Source organism: Bos javanicus, chromosome 18, assembly GCF_032452875.1.
Source record: "Bos javanicus breed banteng chromosome 18, ARS-OSU_banteng_1.0, whole genome shotgun sequence".
In the NCBI taxonomy this organism is placed as follows: domain Eukaryota; kingdom Metazoa; phylum Chordata; class Mammalia; order Artiodactyla; family Bovidae; genus Bos; species Bos javanicus.
Genome location: NC_083885.1, coordinates 40,059,557 through 40,081,183, shown reverse-complemented (window position 1 = coordinate 40,081,183; position 21,627 = coordinate 40,059,557). Strand labels below are relative to the sequence as shown.

Here is a 21,627-nt window from a genome sequence, read left to right as displayed (position 1 = left end):
TTGCTTGGATAATAGAAAAAGCAAGAGAATTCCAACTAATATTCTTACTGCTCTCAAAATCAAGGGGTAACCTAGATCCATGGTTTTCCATCCCCACCCAGCACACCACAATTATAAGGTACTTCAAAGTTTGATCTGTTCTAGAAAGAAGTATGAAGTGTATAACTTGCCTCTATTATTCTCCTCCTGATATCATGTACTGCACATAGACCCCAATATTCTCACATACACAGCACTTTACCACTTTATGCGCTGGGCCCTTGGTAACCTGAATTTACCACATGAAAGAAGTCTTTACCTGAAATGTCACAGTAGATGGTCTGCTGGTAGAGCTTGGCTTCCCGGGGATTAAAGTACACAGTGATTTCAGCTGATGAATTGGGCCAGACATCGCCTTCCTAAAAACATGAAAGAATCATTAAAAAACAATATGATGAAGGGAAGACACTGCTTTTAAATGCTGTTATTATAACTCTAGGAAATTTGAAGGAAATATTTTGACAAAAAATAAAAGAAAGCACAACTTTACCCAATAGATAGGAAATTTCTATTACTTGTCAAGAGGTGATACAAGCTGGAAAAAAGCTTCAAAGATCATTTCAGTGAGTAAATGGATTTATAATTACTTACTAAAGGAAGCTAGAGTACTTAGGGCATTTTCTAAAGTTTGTAGATTCAACTAACATTCATTGTACGCCAATGCGTGTACAGCATTGGGCTTCAGAGATTAAGAAAGGCAAGGTCTAAGATTGCATGGAGCTCATCTCTTAGAGGGATGATAAAAATGTACACAAATATCTTAAAATATATGTGATAACTGCTATCTGTGCTTTAGCTACATAAGATCCAGATACTGCTTTTCACACGCAAAGAAGTGATCTAATTCACTTGACGGAGAAGCCACGTTCTGAGCCTTTGAGTGACAGCGTAAGGAAATACTCTTATTTTGTGAAAATACCCATGGTCTGAGGCAGAATGATGGCCAATTCGAACTCTGGTTCTGATTCTGTGTGATATTATTTCTCATTTTAGCTCAAACTACTCAAAAGTTGTAATAAGAAAACTGAGGTTTGAAACTGTAATGCAACATATGACAATATCAGAATCCCCTTGAGATACCCTTTTGAAAAACATTTTCTACTAACCATGTAACCTCTCAGGGCTGTAAAAGGACATGTTATGTCACCTGCCTCAAAGGGTTTCCATGATGAGGGATCATGAGGTCAAATGCTTTTGACCCACATTTAGTACACAGTAAGAGCTCAGCAAATAATGGCTTGCTATGATTGATGTTATTCTTTTGCCACTTGGAATGACTAAGATGAAAATATCAGAAAAATTAGGGAAGAAAATGTGTTTTTTTCTAAGGTTTTTGTAAATAAGGCCAAGTAGAGTATCAGTGATAAGCACATCCAAAAATGTATAAACACTCCTACCAACTAAATAAAAAACTAAGGAAGGTGACGATAAATAATCAGGATCCAGTTTCAGACGATCCATCATGCATGTTCTATTTCCATTCTGACTTGACATGAACACAGTGCTGGAATAAAGAATTAAGCAGACACGAAAGGGGTTTAAAATGCAGATATCAAACAAGAGGGCAAGGAAGAGAAAAGTAGAGTCAATTTGGGTTTGCTTATGAAGGTAACTGTCTGGTGAGTGTGCTTCTCAGGTTGTATGCCCCTGCTTCAGGAGAATAAAGGGCACGGAGACTCCAAGAAGGAGCAGTGAGGGCTGTGGGGGTCATGTGGGTCCTGGGAGCTCTCACATCCCTTCAGCCCACTAGGATGAAGGCTCTGTGAGGGTGGGTGCTAGCCTATCTCCAGCACCTAAAACAGAGGTGGCTCAGAGTAAGTGTTCAATATATTTATTGAATTGGTTGTATCCATTCAGTTTGCACAATGTGTAGTTATTGGCAGTTGCCTATTCATCTTTGCAACCTATTTCTGCCACCTTCTCCTCAACTGGAACCCAAAAATCATACAGTTTTAGATCTGACAGGGACTTTTGAGATCATGCAGGGAATAGGGAAGTCCTAAGCACTTTCACTTATTTGGGCATCTCACTGTTGCCCTTTTCCAAACTTGTATCTGGTATCTGCTCTCTTCTGATAAATAGTGAATACCTCGCCTGTTTTGATTTGTGGGGATTCTGGTGATATGGAGCGCTGTGTACGTTTGTGGCTAGAACGAGCAGAGAGGCCAAGCAGAAAAGGTGGTTCATCCATTCAGTGGTATATCAGTGGGTAGTCCATCTTAGAATGGTTGAAGACCTGGGCTTACTCCTAACCCACAAGACAAATGTATTCCCCTGGAGGGATCAGGCTCTGCTTTGTTTAGAAGTGTAGAATGGATACAGCTAACCTGTTCCCATTCAAACTGCTTGACCACAGAGGCCATCGTGGATCCCTAGAAAATCTCTACTGGAAAAGCCTCACCAAAATGGTAGGAAATGCCCCAAAAGGGATATGCTGGAAGACAGATAAGCTCAGTACCTGTGGATAAATTCAAGTGTTATGGTTCCCACTGCTGGGCATACACACTGAGGAAACCAGAATTGAAAGAGACACGTGTACCCCAATGTTCATCGCAGCACTGTTTATAATAGCCAGGACATGGAAGCAACCTAGATGTCCATCAGCAGATGAATGGATAAGAAAGCTGTGGTACATATACACAATGGAGTATTACTCAGCCATTAAAAAGAATACATTTGAATCAGTTCTAATGAGGTGGATCAAACTGGAGCCTATTATACAGAGTGAAGTAAGCCAAAAAGAAAAACACCAATACAGTATAGTAACGCATATATATGGAATTTAGAAAGATGGTAACAATAACCGTGTATACGAGACAGCAAAAGAGACACTGATGTATAGAACAGTCTTTTGGACTCTTTGGGAGAGGGAGAGGGTGGGATAATTTGGGAGAATGGCATTGAAATAAGTATAATATCATATATGAAACGAGTCGCCAGTCCAGGTTCCATGCACAATACTGGATGCTTGGGGCTGGTGCACTGGGGTGACCCAGAGGGACGGTATGGGGAGGGAGGAGGGAGGAGGGTTCAGGATGGGGAACATATGTATACCTGTGGCAGACTCATTTTGATATATGGCAAAACCAATACAATATTGTAAAGTTAAATAAAATAAAATTTAAAAAAAAACACTTTCAAAAACATTATTCAAGCAAGAAAATCCAGGGCTCATGTGTACACAAGAAGGGAATACACTTAAGTATTATCCCAGAGGCACTTTTGCACACCCCATCTTCAAAGAAATCTGATTATCAGACTGTGCTTACTCACTCAGTCGTGTCTGACTCTTTGCAACCCCATGGACTATAGTCTGCCAGGCTTCTCTGCCCATGGGGATTCTCCAGGCAAGAATACTGGTGTGGGCTGCCATGCCTTCCTCCAATTGGGAAGTTGGGAAAAGGTAGGACAGACATGCTCCAGAGAGGCTATCAGAATCTCCCAGAGGAAGGAGCAGTAACATCTGGATGTGCCCCAGGAGCAGACTGTCTGATATGGATGGCTTGGAGGCTTAGAAAGCCTTCTGCATGGCAAGGGAAGACCAATACAAGAGAGTCTGAGCCCACCGGGTGTTCAGACTGGGCGAATGCGACTGTGGGTACCTTGCTTTCTTATCCTAGGCTGCAGTGGTTTTACTGTGTCTACGACATCTGCTAGTAATTTACAGCTTTTACTGAGCCCCAGGAGATAATTCAAGGACAAATCCTATTCTAAACCCTCTCCTGGGCTTGTAGCAGCCTACGTGCATTAAGAGTGCTGAGTGTATCTGTAAAAACAGAAGTATAGTCATTCAGTTTTCTGTCACCGAGGGATGCTTCTCACAAAAGGTCATATCAAGGAGTTAGGAACATGTAGAAGGACACTTTTATTTTTTAGCTGGAATTAAAATAAAAGTTAAAGAACTTAATTTTTTTAACAGCAAAAACTCACTACAGCATTTCCTACCAAATCAGAGTGCAAATACCAGAAACAGGTCATCAGCCTAAGATGATCCCATTTTTACTTATGTATCTTTGATATATTTCATATTACTTTTCAGACATTTCTGAAGTTAAATACCATGCCATTTATGTCGTCTCTGAAAAAGAATTTTTCTTTCTTTATTGCTCAGTTCTAAAGTTTCTTTCTGAGAGCCAAAACATTCAGAATGTTCCCCGCTGGCTCTGACATCAGTATCATTTCCTCCCAGGCCTGTGAAACCAGCCTCATCACCCAGAACCCCCTGCTGTTCTCCTTTGCCTTCCACAAACAACTCCTTTCCCATGGTTGTCCATTTTCCTGCTCCAAATGAGAGACTGAGAATGTAGAACATAATCTGCAGATGCCCATTATCTTGTTTGTTGAAAATAATTGGTAAAATGGCCTTCAGTTTTACTGTAATGATCTTCCTTCTTGGTCTTAATCTTTTGTTTTCCCCTCAGAACCACCACTACATTTCACTTATAAGTGACCTGCTAGAAGAAATCAACTTTGAATTTTCAAGTTTAAAGTTAATTTGCTATGTTTGTGTTTTGGGCCCAAATATTAAATATTTCTGGAAATGGAACTTCTGGGACAAGAACAACCAAGTGTCTTGACAGGGACAGTTTAGAGACGTTTTGAAAGCTATTTATGAACATAAAGCCACTGGTTCATGATAAGCAATCAATACGATCATGAGAAGGGAATCACATTAAAATGATCTCCTTAAAAAATGATATTGGCAATGATTAAATAGGACCTTTAAAAATTCTCTACAATGTCTCTATGATGACCTACAAGACCTTCTAGAACTTACACCAAAAAAAGATGTCCTTTTCATCATAGGGGACTGGAATGCAAAAGTAGGAAGTCAAGAGATACCTGGAAGTACAGGCAAATTAGGCCTTGGAGTACAAAATGAAGCAGGGAAAAGACTAACAGAGTTTTGCCAAGAGAATGTGTTGGTCACAGAAAACACCCTCTTCCAACAACACAAGAGACGACACTATACATGGACATCAACAGATGGTCAATTTCAAAATCAGATTGATTATATTCTTTGCAGCTGAAGAGGGAGAAGCTCTATACAGCCAGCAAAAACAAGACTGGGAGCTGACTATGGCTCAGATCATGAGCTCCTTATTGCAAAATTCAGACTTAAATTGAAGAAAGTAGGGAAAACCATTAGACCATTCAGGTATGACCTAAATCAAATCTCTTACAGTTATACAGTGGAAGTGACAAATAGATTCAGTGGATTAGATCTTGTAGACACAGTGCCTGAAGAACTATGAACCGAGGTTCATGACATTGTACAGAAGACAAGGAACAAGACTACCCCAAGAAAAAGAAATGCAAAAAGGCAAAATGGTGGTCTGAGGAGGCCTTACAAATAGCTAAGAAAAGAACAGAAGCCAAAGACAAAGGAGAAAAGGAAAGATATACCCATCTGAATGCAGAGTTCCAAAGAATGGAAAGGAAAGATAAGAAAGACTTCATAGTGATCATTGAAAAGAAAAAGAGGAAAACAATAGAATGGGAAAGACTAGAGATCTCTTCAAGAAAATTAGAGATACCAAGGGAATATTTCATGCAAGTTCAGTTCAGTTCAGTTCACTCAGTCGAGTCCGACTCTTTGCAACCCCATGGACTGTAGCATGCCAGCCTTCCCTGTCCATCACCAACTCCCAGAGTCTGCTCGAACTCATGTTCATCGATTTGGTGCTGCCAACCATCTCATACTCTGTCGTCCCCTTCTCCTCCTGCCTTCAATATTGCCCAGCATCACAGTCTTTTCCAATGAGTCAGTTCTTGGCATCAGGTGGTCAAAGTATTGCAGCTTCAACATCAGTCCTTCCAGTGAATATTCGGGACTGCTTTCCTTTAGGATGGATTGGTTGAATTTCCTTGCAGTCCAAGGGACTCTCAAGAGTCTTCTCCAACACCACAATTCAAAAGCATCAATTCTTCAGTGCTCTGCTTTCGTTATGGCCCACCTCTCACATCCATACATGACTACTAGAAAAACCATAGCTTTGACTAGACAGACCTTTGTCGGCAAAGTAATGTCTCTGCTTTTCAATATGCTGTCTAGGTTAGTCATAAGCTTTTCTTCCAAGAAGCAAGTGTCTTTTAATTTCATGGCTGCAGTCACCAACTGCGGTGATTTTGGAGCCCAAGAAAATAAAGTCTGTCACTGTTTCCATTGTTTCCCCATCTATTTGCATGAAGTGATGGGACCGGATGCTATGATCTTAGTTATCTGAATGTTGAGTTTTAAGCCAGCTTTTTCACTCTCCTCTTAGATGGGTACAATAAAGGACAGAAATGGTATAGACCTAACAGAAGCAGAAGATATTAAGACGAGTGACAAGAATACACAGAAGAACTATACAAAAAAGATCTTCATGACCCAGATAACCAGAATGGTGTGATCCCTCACCTAGAGCCAGATATCCTGGAATGTGAAGTTAAGTGGGCCTTAGGAAGCATTACTATGAACAAAGCTAGTGGAGGTGGTGGAACTCCAGCTGAGCTATTTCAATTCCTAAAACATGATGCTGTACTCAAGATGCCAGCAAATTTGGAACACTCAGCAGTGGCCACAGGACTGGAAAAGGTCAGTTTTCATTCCAATCCCAAAGAAAGGCAATGCCAAAGAATGTTCAAAATACTGCACAATTGCACTCATCTCACACACTAGCAGAGTAATGCTCAAAATTCTCTAAGCTAGGTTTCAACAGTATGTGAAGTGAGAATTTCCAGATGTTCAAGCTGGATTTAGAAAGGGCAGAGAAAACAAGAGATCATATTGCCAACATCCGTTGGATTATTGAAAAAGCAAGAGAGTTCCAGAAAAAACATCTAATTCTGCTTTATTGACTATGCCAAAGCCTTTGACTGTGTGGATCACAACAAACTGGAAAATTCTTCAAGAGATGGGAACACCAGAACACTTTACCTGCCTCCTGAGAAATCTGTATGTAGGTCAAGAAACAACAGTAGAACCAGACATGGAACAGCAGATTGCTTCCAAATTGGGAAAGGAGTACATCAAGGCTGTATATTGTCACCCTGCTTATTTAATTTATATGCAGAGTATATCACGCAAAATCCCAGACTGGATGAAACACAAGTTGGAATCAAGATGGCCAGGAGAAATATCAATAACCTCAGATATGCAGATGACACCACCCTTATGGCAGAAAGCAAAGAGGAACTAAAGAGCTTCTTGATGAAAGTGAAAGAGGAGAGTGAAAAAGTTGGCTTAAAACTCAACATTATTAAACTAAGATCATGGCATCTGGTCCTATCACTTCATGGCAAATAGATGGGGAAACAATTGAAACCATGACAGACTTTATTTTCTTGGGCTCCAAAATCACTGCAGATAGTGACTGCAGCCATGAAATTAAAAGACACTTGGTCCTTGGAAGAAAAGGTTCGATGCAGGATACAGGAAGCTTGGGGCTGGTGCACTGGGATGACCCAGAGGGATGGTATGGGGAGAGAGGTGGGAGGGAGGTTCAGGATGGGGAACACGTGTACACCCATGGTGGATGCATGTTGATGTATGGCAAAACCAATAAAATATTGTAAAGTAAAAAAAGAAAAAAAGCTATAACCAACCTAGACAGCATATTGAAAAGCAGAGATATTACTCTGCCAACAAAGGTCCGTCTAGTCAAAGCTATGCTTTTTCCAGTAGTCATGTATGGATGTGAGAGCTGGACAATAAAGAAAGTTGAGTGCCAAAGAATTGATGCTTTTGAACTGTGGTGTTGGAGAAGACTCTTGAGAGTCCCTTGGAGACTCCTTGGAACAAGGAGATCAAACTAGTCAATCCTAAAGGAAATCAGTGCTGAATACTCATTGGAAGGACTGATGCTAAAGCTGCAACACTTTGGTCATATGATGCCAAGAACCGACTCATTGGAAAAGACCCTGATGCTGGGCAATACTGATGGCAGGAGGAGAAGGGGATAACAGAGGATGAGATGATTGGATGACATTACCTACTTGATGCTCAAACTCTGGGAGTTGGTGAGGGACAGGAAAGCCTGGTGTGCTGCAGTCCATGGGTTCACAAAGAGTTGGACATGACTGAGTGACTGAACTGACTTAAAAATTCTCTATCGAAAATCTTTAGATAAAAATAAAATACTTTAAAATCACCTTTTCCCCTCCTGTCTATTACCCATCTCCTTCCTTCCTTCTTTCCAATGAAGAATTATTTCTTGAAAAATTTTGAAAATCAAAGCCCAAAGTACAAGAAGAATGGGCTGTAACTCACTCCAGTATTCCTCCCTGGAAAATCCCATGGACAGACGAGCCTGGTGGACTGTAGTGCATAGGGGTCACAAAGAGTTAGACATCACTGAGCAATTGAGCTTACATACATGGATACATTGTTTTATCTGGAAAGTAGTTTACAGTATGACTCTGCCTATATGTATCATAAAATAGCTGCATTTTAATTCCCAACTTACATTTAGAAGAATAATCCAAATGTTTGCCCACTCAAATGTTACACTTTCCAATCATACTCTCTAATCTGGCAAGAGATTAGACACAACATAAGACTGAACTGTATTTAACTTCAAACCGTTCTATTTTCTATTAAGTGAGAGCTCATGTTCCCAGTACTGTGTTAAGTGCTGATGTGCACTATCTAGTTCAATCTTTACAACCTTGTGAAGGAGTATTATCCCCATTTTAAACACGTGAAAACCAAGGCAAGGAGAAGTTAAGTATCTCACGCAAGGCTGCATCAACAGTTAAGTGGCAGAGCTGGGATTCTGTAGTACTTTTTTCTTTAATTTCCTGAACCCTGCTGCAATGATAACAAAATGTGAGGCCTATGCTTTTAAAAACTGTCAGGAGAAGTTTTAAAACACCACACCCAACAATCAGGCTTAACGGAAGCCAGTGGGACCTGGTGTTCGTCCAGTGGACACAGTAGGACGTGCTGCATCCCCAAACGTTCAGGGGCTCTGGAAGGTGACTGGCAGGAGGTCCCTATGAATGACACAGTCAATGTTAGCACGGGGCAGCTCTTGAGAAGTGCCCTGGAGGATTTTCACCAAGCTGTCCCGGTTAGGTCAGGGTACAGCCGATTCAGAACAAGGTTACCGAATAATGACTACAAGAGCAGCTATAATGTGTCATGGATTTCATAAGGTTCTACCAAAATGGAAATATTCTTTTGGTAGAATGGTTTCTGCTATCTTATCATATTTAAGAAAAATTTAAAGAATTTCTCTTGGGAAATAAAAATATCCCGTTAAAGTCAAATTTCTATTAGACAATAAGAGAAAAAACAGAAGCACTGATTAGCAGCTATAATCCACAATGACTTTCTTAGAACCTTCCAGATCAGTGGAAGGTTCTCTTTATTGTCACCTGGGGCAAATATTAATAGAAGTGTCTCAAAGAGAAATAAGAAAAAATAGAAGCTAAAAACTAAAGGTAAACTATTCTAATTATCATTGAAAGAAAAGACTGAATTGGCACATGGCATGCAAAGAGATTTTTCTCTTTCAGTATATCTCCTGGGAGAGGAAACTGTGAATTTAGGCAAGTTTTGATTCAGACCAGAAAAGTTTTTAAGACAAGGTTTTAAGATCTGGCTATTCTGGGGAGACGTCCCTGGAGGTCCAGTGGTTAAGACTTTACCTTCCAACACAGGGAGTGTGGAGTCCATCCCTGGTCAAGGACCTAAGATCCCACATGCCTTGTCGCCAAAAAACCAGAACATAAAACAAACAATATTGTGAGAAATTCAATAAAGACTTTAAAAAACGGTCCACCACATCTAAAAAAAAAATCTTAAAAAAAAAAGATTTGGCCATCTCTCAGAGAATGTTTCACAGAAGATCTCTTTTGGGTGAGATACTCCAACCCATGTACAGCAAAGACTCCAGTGGGATTTTGTGGAGCTGAGGTAGTTGTGTGTGATGTTCCTACATTCCTCTGGAGAGAGCCAGACCTGCATCACTTTCAACAAAGAACGGTCTTAATTTATTTAACAAGCCATGAGGAACCTTGATGGTTCTAAGACTCCCTAGGTCTCCCTCTACCTCCACTGGTTCTCAAATACAACAGTGAATATACCAGCACAAATGGAAAAGATTTAGCTGAGCACAAAGATCTGAGAGGATGAACAATAATAAAGGGAGGGTGAAGAATGGGAAAACCATGCTGATGGAAGAGCCATGACTTGTCAAGGACAGTTTGTTCTCAGCACATCCCTGTCCTCTTTTCTCCTTTCCGGTGTCCATTTCCAAGAAGTCAGCGCCCACATGTTTGCAATGTGACTCACGACTAATGGTACGAGAAGTGGAAGGGGTTTGCAGTAAAAAGCTCGATCCTTCCTCTTTGCTAGCCATCTGGGCTCCCACCCAACCTAGTTCTGCTGAGCTCACATGCGATGCCAATTTGAGAAAAATAAAGTAAACTAAATTTGAGCTGTGCTTTCAAAGTCTGAATTGCTGAATCCCCCGTTTTCTGCAGGCTTAGGTGACGACAAAGCACGGTTTACTGTTTCTTACATGATAATAAAGAAATTATCAAGTTTCTCTCCCTTTAAAAGACTTAGTTAAATTAAGCTGAAGCTTCCTAGGAATACTGGATGCAGTCTGCTTTGATGGAAGACATTTGCTAAAAGAAGCAGACATGTTTTCCCTGATGTCAGTCAGTCAATCAGTTAGGGCCAGTTTGGGCAAATATCTTTAAATTCTCAGACATTTCTTTTTGAGAAAATATCTAGTGTTCAACATTCAGAAAATTGCTGCATTTTAAAAGTGTGACCTGAGCTAGCGGTACCAGAGTTCAGAAGCAAGGCTATCACACCTATGCTGTGATTTCTCAGAGGACTCCTAGATGCCCATGGAAATCCAAAGCTTAATTCTCTCTTTTTGCCCTGTAATATTCTTCTGCCTCTCAATTCTCAGAATTGTGTTTTTTGTCTTTAAATCTCTCTCACTCAGGGTACTCAAGAGACATAAGCAAAGGAAATTAGAGAATAAGACTGTCAAAATTCTGTACAGCTAGAGTCCATCTAGTAAAATAGAATATTACATTTCTGAAAGTAGTCCATTTCACTCGTTTTTCTGGAAGGCACAAAACATGCATAATAGACTCAATTTTGTGATTCTTTCCCAAAGGGGAAAGAAACCTGTGTGGATGCAGGTGGCTTGAGAAATGATCAGTATTCTATAGAAACTAGTGCCTTCCCTAGGTAAGGAATAAAGGGAAATTTTAGGTTAAGGACATTAGTATTTTGAGATGTTATCAAAAGAACTGACATGAGGAACTTGATGTAAATAGCAGTAATACACATCATGTTTTAATGACTAGAACAACAATTTTTGTTACTATTAGAATGTCAGTGATTACTATTAGAATATCAAGAAATTACAAACTAAGTTGAAAAAAATCCCTTCCATTCAGTTTTCATGTATTTGCCCAAAACTGCCTACTTCTTGTGTTTTTGCCCATACCTTTCTTCCACTAATGAACATGTCTGGGGTCTCTCAAAAGACAAACTTCCACTTCTATACTCTGTGACCACACAAGATCCAAAGATGCCCAGGCGTAACTCCCCAAGATTCTCCCAACAGACCCTATAGCAATGGTATTCAATGAGCATGATGAGAAGAAGGTGAACTGAGACAGTGGAACCAACCAGGTATCAAGCAGTGAAAAGGTTATAGAATAGAGTAAGAACCTGTAGTTCCAGAGTTTTGGATCATTCTTACAGCACTGAGTCAAACTACTTCTCACAAGATCATATAAACAAAATGTGATTTAAATTCAAACCCTCACCACCTTTTGACAATTTATGGACAGTGATTGATCTCTTAATCTTGAATCTACTTGCTTTAAATTCAAAGAGCCTCTAAAAGAGGAACAATGTTCCCATAAAACACTCAATATGCAAGGAACACAATAAGGGCTAAACTAACCTCTATTTGAGCTGATGCATTTAAAGAACCAGATATATAGACAAAGGTCTGAGAAAATAAGCATATCATTTATTACTTATTTTCAGACCCCAAAGTACCATTTTTTTTTCTTTTTGGTTTTTAAACTTACTTTTTAAGTTTACCTCATTTGAAGAAAATATCCTTCCTTAGTGGACAAAGAGGCTGAAGGACCTAACAGAAAGCAAGATAGTCTCTAAACCCCTACATCAACCTTTAATTTTATTTTTTGAGCAGGCCATCAATTAGAGACTGACTGTTAGATCAGTAGGTGGCACTGCTTGGTTTTAATCATCCCTGCTTCTATTGTGAACTCAGATCATATCAAGAAACTAATTAAAAAGAATAACATCCTAATAAAGAAAACTAATCACTGATGCATAGCTCAACTGTCAGAAATTAAATAGTGGCCATTTGGCACAACTGATCTTATACATGAGCAAGATTCAGAAGATCCTTCAGTAGAAAATTGTGATGGACAAGGCATAATAGGGTAGAAAGACATGCAGGATGACCTGGTGAGCTCTCAGTCAGCTGATTCTCCTCTTGGCCTTCCTTCTCTGTGAAGTAACAGCCTCTTCCCTCTTTGCAGGGCCTCTAAAGGTGAGCACCTGGGGGCTATCTTAGGCCTGCTGCAAATTTCTTCCTGTGCTCTGTTCTTATTTTAGAATTTCCATCTGCTCTTCATCCCTTCTGTGAAGACCTCCAAAGGATACTCATAAATCTTGCCTCCAGACCTGATTCCCATCCCACAAATTAAGTACTGTATTTTCAAAATTATTTGGAAATCTAGTGTCATCTCAAATTCAACCTGTTCAGAACCAAATTCATCTTCATTAATTGATTTCCATTTGTTCATTTATTCCTTCATCCACCCATTAATTGGTACTGTGCTATGCATGGGGTATAGATAAGGATAAGGCACTTCTTGATTTTAAGGAGCTCAGAGTCTGTCAGACTAGAGAATCATAACCTACTAGCCAAAAAAGGATCAACACGCCCTACCCAAATATCCTTATCTGGTATTCGAGGCAACTGATGCCACAGGAGATGAAATGGCTTGCTTAAGGTCACATTTGCTATTGGCAAAGCTAGGAGTGAAACCCAGGACTTCTGGCTTGCCAGTTCCTAATAAGTCATAATTCTCCCAGTCACTTTAGTTCAGATCTGAGAAGACATGTGATTCTTCACCATGTCTCACCCTCAATAGCCAGTCTACCAAAAAGCACTTAGGTGTCTTTCTTTTGAGCATCTCTCACATCTGCCATTTCCATTGCTTTCCGACTGTCATCAGGCTGTTTCAGGTCAACATCACCTTCACACAGCACACTTTCCACTTGCCAGCAGATGTTCAGTTTCCTGACCTTCCCTGCATTAGTGAATTTCCCCTGCCTGACCTGCACTACCCATCCCACCTCTATGCATCCTCCTCCAATTTGATCCACAAGTGGACGCTAAGATAATCTTTCTGAAACACACTGAACACTCCCTGTGCCTGATCCAAAACTGAACTGAGTCTCAGAAACCCTCAGTATCAGTTATCAAACTAGGATCCACAGAACACTGACTCCAGTATATATTTTGTGGGAAAAGGGGTCTCTGGTCATGGGGAAATACTGTTTGCACTTTGCCCTTTGAGAGTCACAGTCTCTTGAATCAGTATTTCCCAAAATTATTTGACTGCAAAATTCCCTTTTTGCAGGGAATATACACTACTACCTGTCAGATCCAGTGTTTACAGAAACACAGTGTAGGAGACAGTCAGCCATAGCATAACAGGTTGCCAGGGCAGCCCAGACATGCCAACTCTCCTTCTCAATCTCAGTTCTTATATTCTCCATGACCACCGGCTCCAGACAAACTTATCGTTTCATTGCTATTTAATAGGCTATGAACCTAACACTTTCTCTTTTCTTTGTTTTCATAACTTTACCAATTGGAAACATTCTTCTTCCTTTCTTAAATCTTACCCTTCCTCCAATATTCAGGTCAGATCTAATCTCTACTATAAATCTTTTACCAGCTCCCTCATAGAATTCATTTACCTGTATCATAAAACCAAAATCTCAACGGTGGAAAATACTCATAGTTCACATCTGAGTCAAGAAGCTACTGGTACAAAATTTTCCCATAAATAACTTCAAAAGTAATTTACAAGGTAAGATTGCATTACACTCACAAGAACTGTATTTCTATAAAACTATCAGGGTCTCTAAGTAGGAAAAAAGGAAATTTAATATCAATAAATAATTCACTATAACAGATACTGAGTTCTGCTCTTTCTACCAGAAAAACACTAAGGAAGACATTAGGAAAAATTCATGACTTCATTTTTCAATTTGCAAAAATTATCAAGAATCAGCTAATAAATACTATCATGAGAAGAAAGCCTGAATACTTTACAGAAAAGATAAAATCATTACAGATGCTATAAGCATCACTTATATACTAAGCAAATATTATCCCCTTCCTGGAGATTCTTTTCATACAACATAAACAAAATTAGTCTCATTTATTTAAAAGATATCATATCTGTGTATCACTATCTTATAAAGTGGTTTTCTTCCTAATGGTAAAAATATGCCTTGTGCCCAATTCAGTTCCTATTTTAGAATTCAAAAATAATATTAAATGCCACATATTAACACATTTAACATCTGCAATGAGAAGCTTTGGGTTTTGTGCGTGAAGAAAAGAAAATCTGAGGTTAAGCCTAGTCTTTTTACTTCTGAATTTAATATGTACAAGCCTTAGCTGTGGGCCTCCCACCTCCTTTTGACTACCAATCTTTGCCATCCCAGAGTCACCCAACCCCAGAAGGCTATGAGAAAAGGACAGCAGTCATCAGCCTGGATTCTCTGTACCAGCTGGGAAAAATCTTGGACTGCCCACACTCTGGGCCTTGCCAGCCATGTCTAAGATTGCCCTGACTGATTGCTCCTCCCTGCCTCTGTCCCACTCAGCAGCTTACTTGCCTGGGATTTGTAATGCCTTCTTGAGCTTCTCACATCTTTGGGTATGGCTTACTTTTACAGGTACATGTCCTGTCCTTCCAAGACTATATTTTCACCTTGACTTAACCTCTTTCTGGTCTAACTCATTATATCTGAAGATCCCTTGGCTCAGTTGAACCCTAGATTGTCTTCTGACATGAGAGAAGATTCAGCCTCAATCCACATCTCCAACCTTATTTTCCTACACGAACCCTTTACTTCAAGCAAAACTGAACCATTAATGGAGCTCTAAACGAACCACTCCTTGAATGAAACCCCAATTTTGTTTTCCAAAAGTTCCATTCTGCAAGATCCAACTCAAGGCTCTGCTCTCAAAAAGCCTACTCTAACTTTGTAGCCTATGATAATCACCTCAGCCTCTGAATTAGTGTCCTGACAATCTTTACCAGTGATTCACATAGCCAATTCTACTAAATATTAGTTCCAAAGGGTATCTCCAAGGGGAAGGCTTCCTCTTAGAGATTTATAATGCTCATTATCATATGAAAGACTTTTAGCCATCTAACAGCAAAATAAACCTTTCAAACAATATGGAACCCAGTGTATCTCAAACTTACTTAGCCATGGAATACCTTTTCTATGTTATATCTTGTAATCATAATTTCGAGGTACAGATAAAAGGAAAACTGCTGTATATAAGTCAGCGGCATTTCTCACAAATGACTTTTTATTCTAATGTGTCCTTGTGCCCAACAGGTCTGAATGGTAACAATCCAGCAGCTCTAACTAGTTGTGGGCTTTCTTAACTCCTATTATTGTCTTTACCCTCACATCAGTCTATGCTTGCTAAGTTTAAAATAACACACAGTGCCCAGCACATACAGAAGATGCTGGCTATTCATTTTGAGGCAGTGGGGCAGAGCGGTCAGCAGTTTGATCTGTGATATAGGCACATAAAAGTAAAAAACATATGAACAGACATAAAGGGAGGAATTTACAATAATGTAATAATAGTAGTGGACTTCAACATCTCACTTACATCAATGGACCAATCACCAGACAGAAAATCAATAAAGAAACTATGACCTTAAATGACATATCAGACCAGCTGTACTTCATAAATATCTACAGGACGTTCCATTCAAAAGCAGCACAATATACATTCTTTTCAAGTACACATGCAACATTCTCCAGAACAGATCACATGCCAAGTCACAAAACAAGTCTAAACAAATTTAAGAGATGGAAATTATATCAAGCATCATGTCCAACTGCAACAGTATGAAAGCAGAAATCAATTACAGGAAGAAAAATGGGTAAAACACAAACACATGGAGACTAAACAACATGCTACTAAAATTCAATGGGTCATGGCAGAAATCAAAAAAGAAAGCATCAAAATACGTCAAAATAAATGACAATAAAAACACAGCTTTCCGAAATCCATGGGATACAGCAAAAGCAGTTCTAAGACAGATATTCATAGCAATATAGTTGTACCTCAAGAAACAAGAAAAATTTCAAATAAACAATATAACTTATTATCTAAATGAATTAGAAAAAGAAGACCAAACAAAGCCTACAATCAGTAGAAGGAAGGAAAGAATAAATTTAAGAGAGGAACTAAATAAAATAGAGAACAACAACAAAAATCAGTGACACCAAGATAAATAAAACTGATAAGCCTTTAGCCAGGGTCATTAAGAGAAAAAGAGGGAGAATGCAAATAAAACAAGAATGAAAGAGGAGAAATTACAACTGATATCACAGAAATACAAACAATTGTAAGAGAATACTATGATGGTCATACGCTAACACATTAGACAACCTAGAAGAAATGGGTAAATTCCCAGAAACATACCATCTTCCAAGATTGAATCAGGAAAAGAATAATCTGAAAGATCGATTACTAGTCAAAATTAAATTAGTAATCAAAAAATTTTTAAGAGAAAAAAAGTCCCAGACTGCATGGCTTCACGGGGAATTCTATCAAACATATAAAGAAGAGTCTATCAAACTACTTATCAATCTCAAACTAACCCAAAAAATTAAACAGGAGGGAACACTCCCAACCTCATCTTATGAGCCCATTACCCTGATACCAAAGCCAGAGAAAGATACTGCCAAAAAAAAGAAAAACAGGAGACCATTACAGGCCAATATCTATGAAGGATACACATACAAAAATCAACAACAAAATATTAGCAAGCCAAATTTAACAATATATAAAAAGGATCATACATCATGATCAAGTGGGATTGTTCCAGGGATGAAGGGATGGTTCAATATAAACAAATAAATCACTGTGACATGCCACATTAACAAAACAAAGGTTAAAACCCCACACGATCACTTCTCAAATGATTCAGAAAAAGCATTCAACAAAATTCAATTGTCATTCATGATAAAAACTCTGAACAAAGTTGGTATAGAGGGAACATATCTCAACATAATAAAGCCCATTTACAATAAATACACAGCTAATATAATACTCAGTGGTAAAAAGCTAAAAGCTGTTTCTCTAAAATCAGGAATAAGACAAGGATGCCCACGCTTGACAATTCTATTTAACATAGTATTAGAAGTTCCAGCCTCAGAAATCAGATAAGAAACAAAAGGAATCTAAATTGGAAGAAATGAAACTGTCAGTATTTGCAAATGACATGATACTATATAAAAAGAATCCTAAAATCTCTTCCATAAAACTACTAGAACTAATAAATGAATTTGGTAACATTATAGAATATAAGATTAATATATAGAAATCTGTAGCTTTTCTATGCACTAATAATGAACAATTTAAAAAGAAATCAAGAAAACAAGTCCATTTACAATTGCATTAAAAAGATTAAAATACCTAGGAATAAACTTAATGAAGGAATTGAAAGACGTATACTCTGAAAACTAAAGACACAGATAAAGAAACAGAAAATGGTTTCTGGTCTTATGTTGAGATCTTTAATCCATTTTGAGTTTATTTTTATGTATGGTGTTAGAAAGTGTTCTAGTTTTACTCTTTTACAAGTGGTACACTGTTGATAAGAATGCAAACTAGTACAGCCACTATGGAGAACAGTGTGGAGATTCCTTAAAAAACTGGAAATAGAACTGCCTTATGATCCAGCAATCCCACTGCTGGGCATACACACTGAGGAAACCAGAAGGGAAAGAAACACATGTACCCCAATGTTCATCGCAGCACTGTTTATAATAGCCAGGACATGGAAGCAACCTAGATGCCCATCAGCAGATGAATGGATAAGAAAGCTGTGGTACATATACACAATGGGGTATTACTCAGCCATTAAAAAGAATACATTTGAATCAATTCTAATGAGATGGATGAAACAGGAACCTATTATACAGAGTGAAGTAAGCCAGAAAGAAAAACACCAATACAGTATACTAACGCATATATATGGAATTTAGAAAGATGGTAACAATAACCCTGTGTATGAGACAGCAAAAGAGACACTGGTGTATAGATCAGTCTTATGGACTCTGTGGGAGAGGGAGAGGGTGGGGAGATTTGGGAGAATGGCATTGAAACATGTATAATATCATGTATGAAACGAGTCGCCAGTCCAGGTTCGATGCATGATACTGGATGCTTGGAGCTGGTGCACTGGGACGACCCAGAGGGAGGGTATGGGAAGGGAGGAGGGAAGAGGGTTCAGGATGGGGAACACAGGTATACCTGTGGCGGATTCATTTCGATATTTGGCAAAACTAATACAATATTGTAAAGTTTAAAAATAAAATAAAAAAAAACAGAATAAAAAAAAAAGAAATAGAAAATGATACAAATAAGTAGAAAAGTATCCTGTATTCATGGACTAGAAGAAATAACATTGTTAAAAAGGCCATATTATCCAAAACAATCTACAGACTTAATATAATCCCTATTAAAATACCCATGACATTTCTCAAAGAACTAGAACAAGTAAACCTAAAACTTACTTGGGACCACAAAAGACCCCAAATAACCAAAGTGATCTCAAGAAAAAGGAACAAAGCTCAAAGTATCACACTCCCTGACTTCAGACCATACTAAAAAGCTAAACAAAAGAGTGTGGTACCAGCACATAGATCAATAAAACTGAATAGAAAGCAGACATACAGATCAATGAAACAGAATAGAGAGCCCAGATAAAAACCCACACACCTACAGTCAATTAATCTATGGCAATCTAATTCCACCAACAGACAAACAGATAAAGAAGATGTGGTGTTGTGTGGCGTGTAATACAGTTCAGTTCAGTCCCACAGTAGTGTCTGACTCTTTGCGACCCCACAGACTGCAGCACGCCAGGCTTCCCTATCCATCACCAACACCGGAGTTTACTCAAACTCATGTCCACCGAGTCGGTGATGCCATCCAACCATCTCATCCTGTCGTCCCCTTCTCCTCCTGCCTTCAGTCTTTCCCAGCATCAGGGTCTTTTCCAATGAGTCAGTTCTTTGCATCAGGTGGCCAAAGTATTGGAGCTTCAGCTTCAATCCTTCCAATGAATATTCAGGACTGATTTCCTTTAGGATGGACTGATTTGCTCTCCTTGCAGTCCAAGGGACTCTCAAGAGTCTTCTCCAACACCACAGTTCAAAAACATCAATTTTCAGCACTTAGTTTTCTTTATGGTACAGCTCTCACACCCATACACGACTACTGAAAAAACCATAGCTTTGACTAGACAAACCTTTGTAGGCAAAGTAATCTCTCTGCTTTTTAATATGCTGTCTAGGTTGGTCATAGCTTTTCTTCCAAGGAGCAAGTATCTTTTAATTTCCTGGCTGCAGTCACCATCTGCAGTGATTTTGGAGCCCAAGAAAATAAAGTCTGTCATGGTTTTCATTGTTTCCCCATCTATTTGCCATGAAGTGATGGGACTGGATGCAATGATCTTAGTTTTTTGAATGTTGAGTTTTAAGCCAGCTTTTTCACTCTCCTCTCTCACTTTCATCAAGAGGCTCTTTAGCTCCTCTTTGTTTTCTGCTGTAAGGGTGGTGTCACCTGCGTATCTGAGGTTATTGATATTTCTCGTGGTAATATTGATTCCAGCTTGTGTTTCATCCAGTCTGGCATTTCGCATGATGTACTCTGCATATAAGTTAAATAAGCAGGGTGACAATACACAGGCTTGATGCACTCCTTTCCCAATTTGGAACCAGACTGTTGCTCCACATCTGGTTCTAACTGTTGCTTCTTGACCTACATACAGATTTCTCAGGAGACAGGTCAGGTGGTCTGGTATTCCCATCTCTTTCAGAATTTTCCAGTTTATTGTGATCCACACAGTCAAAGGCTTTAGCATAGCCAATGAAGCAGAAGTAGATGTTTTTCTGGAATTCTCTTGCTTTTTATGTGATCCAACAGTTGTTGGCAATCTGATCTCTGGTTCCTCTACCTTTTCTAAATCCAGCTTGAACATCTGGAAGTTCACGGTTCACATACTGTTGAAGCCTAGCTTGGAGAATTTTCAGCATTACTTTGCTAGCGTGTGAGATGAATGCAATTGTGCAGTAGTTTGAACATTCTTCAGAGAAGGCGATGGCACCCACTCCAGTACTCTTGCCTGGAAAATCCCATGGACGGAGGAGCCTGGTAGGCTGTAGTTAATAGGGTCGCTAAGAGTCGGACACAACTGAAGTGACTTAGCAGCAGCAGTTGAACATTCTTTGGCATTGGCTCAAACAGTAAAGCATCTGCCTGCAATGCGGGAGACCCAGGAAATGCGGATTTCCTGGGTTAGGAAGATCCCCTGGAGAAGGAAATGGCAATCCACTCCAGCACTCTTGCCTGGAAAATCCCATGGATGGAGGAGACTGATAGGCTACAGTCCATGAGGTCGCAAAGAGTCAGACACGACTGAGCGACTTCACTTTCACTTTCTCTGGAATTGGAATGAAAACTGACCTTTTCCAGTCCCGTGGCCACTGCTGAGTCTTCCAAATTTGCTGGCATGTTGAGTGCAGCACTTTCACAGCATCATCTTTCAGGATATGAAATAGCTCAACTGGAATTCCACCACTTCCACTAGCTTTGTTCGTAGTGATGCTTTCTAAGGCCCACTTGACTTCACATTCCAGGATGTCAGGCTCCAGGTGAGTGATCACACCATCGTGATTATCTTTTTTGTACAGTTCTTCTGTGTATTCCTGCCACCTCTTCTTAATATCTTCTGCTTCTCTTAGGTCCACACCATTTCTGTCCTTTATTGTGCCCATCTTTGCATGAAATGTTCCCTTGGTATCTGTAATTTTCTTGAAGAGATCTCTAGTGTTTCCCATTCTGTTTTCCTCAGCCATAAAAAGGAATGAAATTCTGCCATTTGCAACAAGTAGATAGACCAAGAAAGTATTATGATTAGTGAAATACGTCAGATGGGGATGACAAATACTATGTTATCACTTACATGTGGAACCTGAAAAATAAAACAAATATATACAGCAACATAGAAACAGACTCACAGGTATAGAAAACAAATTAGTGGATACCAGTAGGAAGAGGGAGTGGAGAGGCGCAAGATAGGGGTATGGAATTAAGAGATACAAACTACTGTGTATAAAAAAGATAAGGAACAAGGATATATTGCACAGCACAGGGAATTATAGTCATTATTTATAATAACTTTAAATGGAGTACCATCTATAGAAATATCAATTCACTACATTGCATACCTTAAAAAAAA

The 21,627-nt window shown here is 39.2% G+C and overlaps 1 protein-coding gene across 1 annotated transcript in view; it reads right to left on the bottom strand.

Annotated features, from left to right (window-relative positions):
• HYDIN (HYDIN axonemal central pair apparatus protein) overlaps positions 1 to 21,627 on the bottom strand; it is a 465,600-nt gene that overhangs the window by 233,987 nt on the left and 209,986 nt on the right. The window contains 1 exon segment of the mRNA XM_061387844.1: positions 299 to 398. Coding sequence (XP_061243828.1) covers positions 299 to 398 — 100 coding nt within the window.